Source organism: Sparus aurata, chromosome 6 (assembly GCF_900880675.1).
Source record: "Sparus aurata chromosome 6, fSpaAur1.1, whole genome shotgun sequence".
NCBI lineage: Eukaryota > Metazoa > Chordata > Actinopteri > Spariformes > Sparidae > Sparus > Sparus aurata.
The window spans coordinates 11,263,204-11,276,071 of record NC_044192.1 but is presented as its reverse complement, the minus strand read 5'-3'; the positions used below and the strand labels follow the sequence as shown (position 1 = coordinate 11,276,071).

The 12,868-nt window shown below is 39.1% G+C and overlaps 1 protein-coding gene across 2 annotated transcripts in view; it reads right to left on the bottom strand.

Moving 5' to 3' along the window:
* The window catches only part of LOC115583949 (metabotropic glutamate receptor 4-like), a 217,676-nt gene that overhangs the window by 27,779 nt on the left and 177,029 nt on the right, over positions 1-12,868 (bottom strand). For both annotated transcript variants that reach the window (XM_030421234.1, XM_030421235.1), the window contains exon 7: positions 6,715-6,915. In XM_030421234.1, the coding sequence (XP_030277094.1) occupies positions 6,715-6,915 (201 nt within the window). The remainder of the gene's footprint in view (positions 1-6,714; positions 6,916-12,868) is intronic.

The following is a 12,868-nucleotide window of genomic DNA, read 5'->3' as shown; positions in this document are numbered from 1 at the left end:
TATATATTTTACTAAGGAAAATGACAAAATTAATAGTAATGCACAGTGACTTGAATAATACTACTTATAATAATAATAATACTTTAATCTGAATACCGGTTTGGAAATATTAACGCGGTAGATTACTCGTTACTGAAAAAAGTTGTCAGCTCATAATTAGTTAATGTGTCCGGCCGGGCCGGCTAGGACTCAACGTGCACGGGCTCCGGTCGGGTCGGGCTTGATTTTGTTGGGCCCGATCTAAACTCTACTACAGAGTCACACATAAATTTAATATCATATATTGAAGAAAGGAGGTTTCTGCCCTGTTGTTCCTGTGATGTACTTCGGACATTTTTGGTCTCGCTTTCCCGCTCTCCTCAACATGTTCGTCATCATTCATATTCTTCTTCTGCTGCCGCTGCTGCTTCTGCGGAACCACATTCTAGTAGCGATGCTAAAGCGATTTGCTCCGGCTTTTTTAAAATAATAACAACAACAACAACAACAATATGACGCGTCCACACATTTTTTTGCTGTCGTAATCGATTGTGTTGACTAATCGTTGCAGCCCTAATTTACATAACCTATTAGTTTTATTTTTTTGTAGAAATCTTCCAGTATGTGTACAACAGGTGACAGAAGTAGATACCATGCTATGATAAAGAGGCTTTATGGAGAGAGCGGTAAATTCTTATCATATCAAGGTGCTGACAGTCAGATTATTGAATAACAGGGCTGGGTGTCAAGTCAATAAAAGAAAAAAACTGACATTTTGCATTTTTTCAAAGACCATGTTTTAAAAACATGTACACTCTAGAAGTATCTTTTGAATTGCACACCAGTGTTGACTTAGCACATCCTTGAGAAGAGGTATTGAGCAGTGATGGAAAACCCTGGGAGCTCACCTTATTCAACACTCATAACCGCAGTCCCAGGTGAGAGCGACGGCCTAAAGGCCACAGCTTGTTTGTCTGCAGCAGAGCAAAAAACACTTTCCCTGATGTGATAGCAAGAGACGTGAAACACTGTGGGAAGCTTCATTCAATTGCGGCCTATTGAAGTCGAAACAACTCTCAGATGCATCAGATGCAGAGGTGGAAGAGAGAAGCTCTAAAGAGTGTCAAACTGTGCATTAGGATGGGCTGGAGGTGTTTGAATCTTCTGCTTTGTTGGACGCAGCAATGGCGGCTGCTGAATGAGCTTAAGAGGTTGCTGATTTGGAATAAATAAACAGCCATAACTTTGGATCCATCTGTGTGAAAAAGTATGATTGAGAGAGCACTCAAATACTCCAGACCAAGGAAACATTTTTGTCAGATTGCTTTTCATCTTTTCTCAAAGGTTATCTTTCATCAGCGAGCTAACTGTGTCCCCTGGTGAGACACTGACAGCCCACTGAGATATCATAGATGCATGGCTTTTTGAGCCTGCCTGGAGTATGACCACTATGAACTCTTTTCAAAAAGCTTTTTGACATTTGACCTTTATCCACTGAACTTCATTACAAATGCAACCTAAGACATAATACATTTGCTATGGATATGGTCTGGCTGGACTCTCGAGAGCAGTGCAGCCCTGCAGAGGATGAAATGTGAATTATTTTTAGCAGTTGTCCGCTGAAACTGCTGACAACAAACAGAAATCTGTAACAATAGATTCTTGCTGGCTCAGCCTCAAGAATGATTCATCATGACAAAAAATGACCTACTTTTACATTTTGTTTGCAAGAAAAAAATGGGATGATTGCTCAGTGTGCTTACTGGTGCATAACATACTAATAGCACACAGCACAGAGATAAATATCGTCTTTGAAAATGTAATATGCAGTCCAGGCTCAGCTGTTGTTTTATGTATCTGGACAAGTTCAATATACTGCTGTGTGCTGATGCAATTAGATAGAGTGCAGTGTAACCTCAAGGCAACCCCTCTGGTCAGATGATGTTGTAACATTAATAGCGTTTGCTGGTGAGAACAAAATTCAGCTGAAAACGACCAACTACAATGGAACTTCAAGTCCCCACTTCAGGCTGAAAACCTTGTTGAAGCCACTTGTCAAAAAGCACCTCTCAGTCCTAACTGTGCCAACAATCTTTCTACATGTTGATCTCTTTTGGGGGTGCAATGCCGATCTACCAACATAAATATGACTTTTATTTCTACTATTGCAAATGATATTTAACATAAGTACCTGCTGCTATTGTTTTTATCAATATTTTATTCAGAATGCGGTGACTTTGTTTTCTGATAATATAATAATGATAATAAACTATATTTTTTATAGCACCTTTAAAAACAGAGTTTAAGTGCTTTGACAATCAAGAAAAAAAAGCAAACCAAGAAAATAATATTACGGAATGAACCCTCAACAGTCAAGCCAAACACAAGGGGAGTCTAGTCTAAGATGAGTTAAAAGGGCAGAACAGAAAATGTATGTAAAAACACAAAAAGGTCAATAAGTTGGTCCTCAACTTCAGTACCATAAGGGGGAATGTTTGCATTTAAAACTCAAACTCTGAATTTGATGCCGAGCTCAGAACCGTCTATTATGTGACAAAACAAACAATCAAACAAAAAACATCTATATACATAATTAGAAATTAAGCATCAGTATGTGCTGAGGGAAAACTACCATATTCTTCAGTTGACAACTGTATTTCAAATGTACTTATCAGAAGACTATCAGAAGACAGATGCTGTTTCAAACAGACCATGAGAACCAGTGAACCCAGCAGTGCCTGTTGTGAACAGCAGTCCATCAGTTGTTTTTTTCACACATGCTCTTGTAGTCTGGGCAGCTCCGCTGCTGCAGTTGAGGATTTAGGGCATCTTAATGATTGAACAAACCGTTTTATTTTTTGCACCTGGTTTCCTATCAAGTAATGGGATATATTTCATTGAAAAACTCAAGTTACTGAGGGCAGTCAAAATTCCTATTCTCCATTCTTAGACAAACCTGTATACATTCTTATTGTAGCACCAAAACTAGAAGAGAGCTTGGTTGCCACAGCAACAACCCTCTTAAAAGGAAGTAACCCGATAAGTGGCTAAGTAATAACTTAAACTAATAGCTTGTTCTTATAAGTGAGAGTAATTCTTGAAAAACTAGAATGGCATTAGGTAGAGTGCATACCTCCATAAAAGACCCAACAGTCTCCTTTAATTCAATCAAGCCTAATCCAATATCAAAGTCAAACCACCATAACACCTTACCCATAATTTAAGCTGATCTCGTTGGGTATAAGATTTAAAACACTGCTAAACGTTCACCTGCTGTGCGTTGTGTAGTTTACTCTCCCCACAGATCTGGATCTGCACCAAAATCTGTCAAATCCGCTTGGATACGTTTCTAAAACCTCTGAATCCCTATTATCTCAGCTGCAGGTGGTAGCTGCAGGTTTCTATCCCTAGACTACCCTGTATGAAAACATATTTAAATCCACTAGATCCGTATTGTTTTGTTTTTTGGACCTGAATCAAACTGTACTCAGTCATAGATACCAACCTTCTCCATAAACCTGACTTTTTTTTTCTTCATTTCTCAATCAAGATCAATGCATTAATCTCTGAGAAATTAACCAAAAAACAGAAACACCATATCTAACAATGTTAAAGAAAGTGAGACAAAAGTCCTAGATTTTTACCTTTATCCGGATCCAAACCTGTTAATGGGCCGTTTTTTGGGCTCCCATCCATCCTCCATCCAAGTTTCATGTAAATCCATTTAGTGATTTTTGAGTGTAGGTGCGAGTGTGCAACGCTGTCCATAGTAGTGAAATGGTCCAAGACAGACAGAAATTGTCACCTAGTTTGGTGTCTTAGCCTTCTGCTTTTTGTAGTTGTTTGTAGATCTTTTAGGCATAATTCCATTTTCCCCCATTGTAGCAGCTCAGGAACAGGAAAGACGAGTTGACAGAGAGGTGAAGGGAAAGTCAAGGAGAGACAGAGAAATAGAGGAAATAGAGTGTGTGCAAACAGTAATGGTAATCCGCTGTAACTACACACCTCTCTGTGCTGATTTTGAGCGATTATTGTGAATGCCCTGATTAATAAATAATGCTCACTTTGTCACAACAGTTTTAGTTTTGTTAACTGCAAGCCCCCAGACATTGTCCACTGTGCTGCAGGCACAGCAAAGATGTCCTATTACATTTTTGATGTGCTCTCTCACTTTTTTGCTCCTTCCTACTTGCTGGAACAGCACTATGTCTGTGTTCTGGGACCTTTTAATCTACAAATTAAGCGCTGGGTTACACAAAACAGTAAACTAAAGGTCCTACAGGTTGATCTGACAAATGTGTCAATTTAAACGTTTTTTTCTGGAAGTCAACTCAGCAACAGAGATACAACCTGTGTTGATCTCATCCTGATTATCACCATTTGTGAGGTATTGTTTATTAGATTGTTTAAGGATTGGTCTGGCACTCAAGTTGGTCTGACAAAAACAAACTGCACATGTTCTGCTCTTGTGTTCAGTAATCAACACCACCTCGGGCAGAATGATTGGGATTGGCTCTGGCAGCAGCGGTTCAGTCCAGGCAGGAGTTAGTTTGTACTCACTAAACAGAACAGTAATATATGTCTCGACCTGAACATGCCTCGTGTACAAAACCATTTATTAACTGTGGCACCCTTCCCGCCATAATAAAAATGTCCCTGATCTCCTGTTTCATGAAAGCCTGCACAGCAAAGGAAAATATTTTCTTTTGCTTCTGAATATGAATAAAACATTGAATTGACATTCTGCCAATGCAACAAGTAGTTATTAGAATGAAAGATTAGCTTGAAGAGTTAGTGTTCAAATGAATAATTTATCTGTGCAAACACTGCATACTCAAGTCTCTGAGAAAGAATTTTAATTGTCCTAAATTGCTTTGCTTTAAAAAGAAATTGTCTACATAATGAAACTCTGGATCACTGCGCCTAGTGTGAAAGCAGTTAATTTTTAATATGCTAGTCATGAATGTGAACTTGAGTGATAGCTGGTGTATAATGTAAAGCCACGTGGAGGAAATGGAAAGTGGGTCATACAGCAGAAGAAGCAGCATAGCTCTGAGGAATGCATTCTCAGCCTGTTGGTTCATCCACTGCTTCAGTATTTCAGCTAATGTTTGATGGACTGTAATGAAATTTTGTTGAACATTCGTCAGTGCAAAAAGGAAATCCTCATGACTTTGGTGATTCTCTGAGTTTTCCTGTTGCGCAAGCAGCATGTTGGCATTTTTAGGCTCAAAGTGAAACGTCTCAACAACTATTGGATGGATTGCTAAGAAATTCGGTGCAAAAGTCAAGTGAAAAAGTGAGTGCAGCTCATGAACTTTTCTCTTTTTTGGACATAAAGGTTGATTGATATTTGATCTTCATTGACACATTATGTATGGTTAAAGGGTGAGTGAATTTAACATATATAAACATGGCTTTATCAGTAACTAGTATTCGGCATAAGTATCTCAATGCATGTACATTTTTACAAATAAACCCATGAAGCCTGCATTCCTTCTTTTTCAGTCTTTTTTTTGACAGATTTACTTCTGTTGGAAGATCCAGTTCTTCGGTTTTAACTTCTTAACAGATGGCCTCACATTTGAACAGGTCCCGATGCAGCAAAGAAGCCGCAGACTGTGACATTGTCACCAATATTGACATCTTGGGATCAATTTGCTGGGTCAGCCTGGTCTGGACAAGTTGGCAGTACTCTGAAACCTTCTCCATTTGTGTATGATTTTCTGAGCAGTGGAATTATTTATTCCCAATATATTGGATATTTTCTTAAAGCCCTTGCTAGATTTAAACACATCTAACCCTTTTTCTTAGCTCCTTATAGAGCTCATCAGATTTTGGCATTAAGACAGCACAACAGCATAACAAATATACCTGTTTAACCGAAGAATGCATAGCTGTAGTGCTAATGTTAGCATGAGGACCTTAGCATTTAGCTTGAAGCAGGCTTATTTTTCCATAATAGTGAAATGGTAATTTCGATTTTGAACCAACCTGATTATCAACAGTACACAAAAAATGTCAGTAATGTTTCACAGCAAACTGACCCTGGATCTACCATAAATTATGCAATCACATCTCATCTGAGATCTTGTGCAATAGTGTTAGAGACCCAGCTATATTTGCAGGTCCAGGTCAGTTCAAGTATCAAATAATAACAAGAAAACTCCAAGGCACTCTCTTCTGAACAAATAAAATGTTTTTTATTGTCACGGCATGGTTATGTTAGACCTCCATGTCCTTTCAAAGCTTGTTTTTAAAGTCTTACTTGACCATGTCGTGACAATAAAGGCATTTTATTTGCTCAAAGGAGTGAGCCTTGGAGTTACTTGTGTATCCCTGTCCAAAAAGCACCTCTAACAAACTGAATTTGAGTTCAGGGAGCACTCATACCCTTTTTTTTTTCTTTCATCTTTTCACTTTTTGATCAGACCATGTCAGTTTAATGAGACTATCCTCTCTTTTTGTTTGGTATTTAGTACAGAAAAGCAGAAACTGAAACCTGCTGGCTTACACTCCAGTAGACAGTGTGTCTCTAGCCCGTTTAAAAAAGCAAATGCACAAAAAACACTTGCCTGTAATCTGAGCCCACTGAAGTCAATGTGGTAAAGCTTTTGGGTGTATTGTGAACCTGAACATGGTGCAGACTCAGTTCTTGTTGCACGCTGTCTGGATTTAAATGTACAAAAAAGCTCCCATTATGATGTCTCTTGAGTTGAGACAAACGTGACTAACCTGCAAAGTTTAGACGCCGGATATGCTTTAGTAGATGAGTGCCGTTGATGGGATCCATTCTAGCGCAGAGGCCCACCTTCCCCGGGCAGAGCTCCTGGTGCATGTTGTGCAGGGCATGAGCCATCGCATAGACTGCATCAATTACAAACTGCACCTTTCCTTCCTGCTCATAGTTGGAGTCCTTTCCTATCCGTTCCTGATCTGTAAAAAAACAGATGTAAAGCCGACATTAGATGCATAATTATATTGAAAGCGTGCAGTTTAGTAAATAGTTACATACACTCAAATCATGGAAAATGCATCCTCTCTGTTCATCCGTTTGGCTCATTGTTAGCTATGTCAAGTGTGAGGTTGAGCCAGATTTGTATCCATGTAGTTAAACAATCGTGAGGGAGACTAAAATGGATTTGAAACACTCAATCAAGAAGAAGATCTGTAACACATGCAATCAAGCAAAATTTATTCAGATTCAAGTGTTTTTTTATGAATGGTTCACGCTTTAAGAATTAGCTACTTGTGAGTTTGCTCGACCCTTGTTTGAAGTAGGCTGATGATGAAGCAGCGCAGTAAGTGCTAGTTCCAGACAACCAATATGCATAATGCTACCAAAAAGAGGGTTTGAAAAGATCCATCTTGAAACTCAATTAGAGAATAACTTGAAAATACTACCAACAGTCTCTAAAACTTGTCTTTTCAACACTTCTGGCCTTGTCTCACCCCCAACTTGGAACACAGCTCATGTTAAACAGGACAAATCTGTGCAAACCGCTTGGAATGAGCTGAAGCTTTTAAATGGAGGGTGTGGCATGTGTCCAAAAGGCGTAGAGGAAAATGCATTGCTCCTCGGTGAGTCTTATTCTTTCTATACTGAATGGGTCTTGCCGCTTGCAATTAGCTAGAAGGTAAATATCTGGATCACTGCAGAGGAGTAAATCAATTCCAATATCTGGAGTGCAAGGTTTTCTCCTCTGGGAAATCTCATCAGTTAAAAACAAAAACTCTTTCTTGTCTCTCCAGAAGGAATACATGAATTTCCCTCGGTGAGATTTTGCTCACATTAGGTCTTGGACTCACATGTCAGTGCCAGTCACTATTACCTGCATTGCCATTTTCCATTAGCGACTTCACAAAATTGATACACCTTACAATGTGATCGAATCCCGGAAACCAGACCTGCTTGACTGAGTGTCCGACTGTGAATTAAGTCTTTATTGCCTGGGTGTGTTTAGAAGCCAATACAGTGAGGAGCCAGAGAAGCAGGAAATGGAGACATCCATTCACAGGACAGGGATAATCCGCTCATAGGCTCAGTGTAATAACTTGTGATAGGGCTTTATTAATCCTGGCCCAGGTTGTTCCATAGTTTTTTGTGATTGTTAATTGCTATGCGGAGGTGGGGTCTGTGTGGGGATACAACATGTAAATCCTAACTTTCTCCTCACGAGCCTCAAATCTTAAAGCTGTCACAATGAAACGCCACTGTATGTGGAGAAGAGATTATAAAAAGCAGGTGTGTTCAATTTAGAATAACAATAGACTAATTACCGGGGATGAGCTAATGATAGAGCAGCATATATTTATTTACCTGCTAAATGGAATTCAATTAAGCTTAGCGAGTTAATTAGCACACAGTAGGGGGATCTCCTGCGGAAATTCCCGGAATAATGAATGTTGGGTGCAAAATTACCTGATGATGCTGTGTGTAGCTGTGCAGCTGAATTGTTTGCAATTGCATTTAGTACAAAAAAAAGTGAAATAGTGGCAACTGTGATTAAAATTAAAAAACAATTTGGTTTGGGTAATATGCTTTTTTGCATTCATACTAAAAACACCCAAAGCATACAGGATACAACAGAACAAAAGTAGCTAAAAAAAAAAACATCTAGTTAAAAATGTCTTCTCTTTTTTTTGCAAAACAGCTTAAAGAGCAGTCATTATTTTTCAAGCTCAACATATTGGAATTATCTAATTCCCAGTAACATTTACTGTTGCAGTGCATTGATGTCATTTTGGACAATAAAACTATTGTGCAACTGTTGAATATCCGGCCTCCGTTATGTGTGTATCTTTTCTCACAAGTGTTTGATAATCACATCAGATTGCAAAACACGTGTGCTCATGTATATATTGAGAATGTTGGCCGATATATCGATATTAGATATTTTTTCCTCCCTATTAACAGTATCAACAGGAAAAATCCTGTATCCGGTCAGGCTGTGGTGGACATTCCCCGCTACTGCGCTTGTTAAGTCAGTGAAAGCAATTTGGCTTCGTATAAACGGCTCAGTTGTCGAAAATGATTACAAAATAAAACATCTTTGTTGTCTTGGACTCCAGCACCACAATACAGAGGCAACAGTAAATCCCCTTATCAGCCCTAAATCAAAATGTGTGTTTTTGAGGAATGACACATCTACTGATTCATCTTGTGGACTAAAACTGATTCAGAGCCCAAATACTGAATGGATCAGCGAGATACAAGAAGAAACATCTATTTTAAATATGTGTTCATCCCTGTACCTGCTAGTGTCTAATTACCATAATTACCCTGAGTCATTATCTTACCTGTGGTGAGATATTAAGTGATTTCATCCATTATTATGACATATTGAGGGTATCTGTGGGGATACTGAATTCATATTTTCAGGTCCAGAGCCTTGACAAGTAGTTTGCTTTCTATATACTGTAGACATATCAGCCACAACATTAAAACCACTGAAAGGTGGTGTAAGTAACATTGATCATTTCGTTACAATCAATGTTCTGCTGGGAAACCTTGAGTCCTGGCATTCACGTGGATGCCACTTGACATGCACCAACCATCCAAACACCAGTGTAGACCATGTAAACAACCTCCTGGACAACACTAGGTAATGGCTGTGGTCCCCCCTTCAGGACAATGCGCCCTGACACACCACAATAACTGCTCGGGAATGGCCCAAGGAACGTGACAAAGAGCTCAAGGCGTTAATCTAATCACAAAAGTTCCCAGATCCCAATCTGACAAGCATCTGTGGGCTGTGCAGAAACCAGTCTGATCCATAGAGGGCCTAGCATCCAAGCCACAGGACCTGAAGGATCCACTACAAATGTCCCTGTGTCAGACACCACAGGAAACCCCCGAAGTTATGTGTTTGTATGTAATGTTATGGCTAATCGGTGTATGTAAATGTAACACACACACAGCGTGAGGTTTTCTATTCAACTGCACTAGGGGATGAGAATAATGGCCCTCAAGTGTTGAATGACAGTCAGAATAATGACAAAGTCATGTATATATATGTGTTATACATGTGGGGGTCTTAACAGCTTATCAGCTTCGGTTGAAGTGGTGGATACGAGCGATCCATAATAGAACATTCTGTGACGGAGTAGTCATTTATCATGCAACATCTGTCCTCCTAAGGTTCAAGCAATTTTCAACAGCCACTTCAATCTGAAAGAGTTCTAGCCCCCGAATCAGCAAAGGTCTCTCTCTGTTAGCCATCTTTCATTTACTACATCTCCAGCTCCTCGCCGAAGACCAGAGGCGTTTTAATGTCCCCGATTATCTCATGAGCTTTTGAAATGCATGAATTATTGTTGGAGGTTACGGCTCAGTAATTAAGGGCCACAGGGCCTTGATTGGACCGAGATTGTCACAGTCTGGCCGACATGCTTATGCCATGGGGAATCCTGCAAGCCAGAATGGGTGTGAGAGTGATATTTCTCTCGCAGGCTTGGCAGGCCACCCACACTAACTTTGTATTGTCTCTTCTCCATAAGACCGTTTCCCCTTTCTCCCAACCTGCCAGTCTCTCTCCGGCTCCCTCCTCATTGGCATTTTGGCTCCTTCACACACATTTTCCAGGCTGGCGTTTTGCTTGCAGTGAAATCCATTCAGATTAAGCAAAGCGGCAGCAAAGTGTGGGTGTTTTCCACTCTGAGGTGTCACACAAGACATTTTGTGACAGTGTGTGTGGGCTCAGACCTTTGACCATTTTTTCAGCTTACAGCTGGCTATGGGCCATTCCATCTTTTCCTGCCAAGGCAGTTGGGCTGCCCCTTAAACGAATGTGACACTGGTGCTGTATATGCTATTTTATTTCATAACTTGGTTCATTCGACTCAGAATTTATAGCTGAACATGGTATTTTTGTCTTTCTTTACAGCTTGAGCTATCAACTATTTTCATCATTGACTAATCAGTGAAATGTGTTTTTGATTAAATGGATATTCTTACATAAAATCAGGAAACCGTAAAATAATAAATCTCCGTCATAACTAAAGCCTAGGTTGATGTCTTTGAAATAACTGGCTTTTTCCAACCAAAATCCAAAAGAAGATATTACATTTTCAACGATTCAAAAGACAGAAAGCACAATTTTTGTACATCTGAGAACCTGGAATTGGAATTCAACAAACTGACTGATTAGACTTCAATTTCAGAGCGAAAAAAGATAATTGTTTAAAATCAAAATTGTGAACTTTCAAATTCTAAGAGCCCTTCATTTCAATATAAATTACAGCGTTTATGTCTTTACAAGCTCTGAAAAGTTTACTCAGATTTCGGTCGCTGATTGTTGATTTTATCAGTGCTCTTTTCTCTAACGTTCTCCATATACTGTTGTCTGTACTTTCTTTTCAATCACAACACCACAGTCTGTATTGTTTTGATGTCTAGAAGGAAACGGTAGACAATTAAACGTTTTTTGTTGCTGTCCAAAGTGAACTTTTATCTTGTATCTAAAGGCTCCTGGTGTTTGGCTCATGTTAGACAGCAGTTAGTTCACTGACACAAGCAGTGTCTTTTCCTGACCTATTGTTCAGTTCGACAATCCCTGCCTGTTCACCTGTGGATGCTCCATGCAGACTTTCTCTAACGTTCCTTGCTGCCGTTTGGTTGATCTGTGACAATTTATACTTCCTGTTAGTGATAGCAATGATTAGATTTTTTAAATCTAATTTAAACAATTTTACTGGCCCTTGATAAATTATTGCTTCTTACTTAACCTTAACCTTAATTCCTCCACATACAATACAATGTTAATGTGCCCTGAAGATGTGGAACCGCATTGAGAGGTGCAGATCTGGTTACATTAAAGCAATATAACACTGAACTTCAAGCTAACAATGCAGAGTAGTTATAAATAATTGTCTAAGTAGCCAATCGGACTTTTGTTAACGTGTTTTAGTCAGCTACTACTCTTCCTAAAAACAAGCAACATAATTGATCTGTCTTTTGTTTTGTTTTCTTATTATTTTTATGTATGAACATAAACATTATGCTTAACATAAACTCATCTTGTTTAATACTACGAAGACAAGATGGTGGGACATTAGAACTTGGCGCCTAATGGATCACTGTTTACAACATGTTACAACCTTGTTGTGTCTGTCCTTTTTTTAAAATTCTGATATTTTCTTGTTAATTATCTTGTGTTGCCTGTCCTCTTGTACTTCACAATGGTGAAGAGAAGGTTTTGTGGCTCAGACCTCTTCAGTCGTCATCCTGGATCTATATTCTTTACATGTATTTTATATAATCTACTTGTATCAGATTTTATTCATTGAAAGGTTTTTACTCTGTGAGTTTGTTAGTCTGTTATGTACATGCAACATCCTGGGAGAGGGATCCTTCCTCTGTGGCTCCTCTTGAGGTTTCCTTTTTTTTTTCCTGCGCAACAAGGGTTTTGTGTGGGAGTTTCCCACTCATTCGGAAAAAGGCTCTAAAGGTAGAGGATGTTGTGCACTGTACAGATCGTGAAGCCCACTTATGATTTTTGGGCAGATTGAATATAATTGACCTTCAAAGATGGTTTGTGATCCAACAATAAACACAAAGAAAAGAGGGAGAAGGAGAACAACAACAACAACTAGCACAGCATGACATTGTCATTTGATGACATCAAACTGCTGCACCTGGAAAGAGTAGCGCAGTGTAGACTAGAGTCAGACGTGTTCTTTTCTGGTGTGGATGTTTTTTTGTTTGTTTTTTTTCAGTTTCAGAGAAAAAATAATGCTAGTGTAATTTCCAACACATGTTCTGAGGGGGTTCAGAGAGGAGGAGAGAGTTTTAACAACACAAATCTTGTAAAATCTATGGAATATTAAATCATCCATCTTTGCTCCCTCCACCTTAGCCTTTCCAACCCCTTAAATGTGCACAAACAGG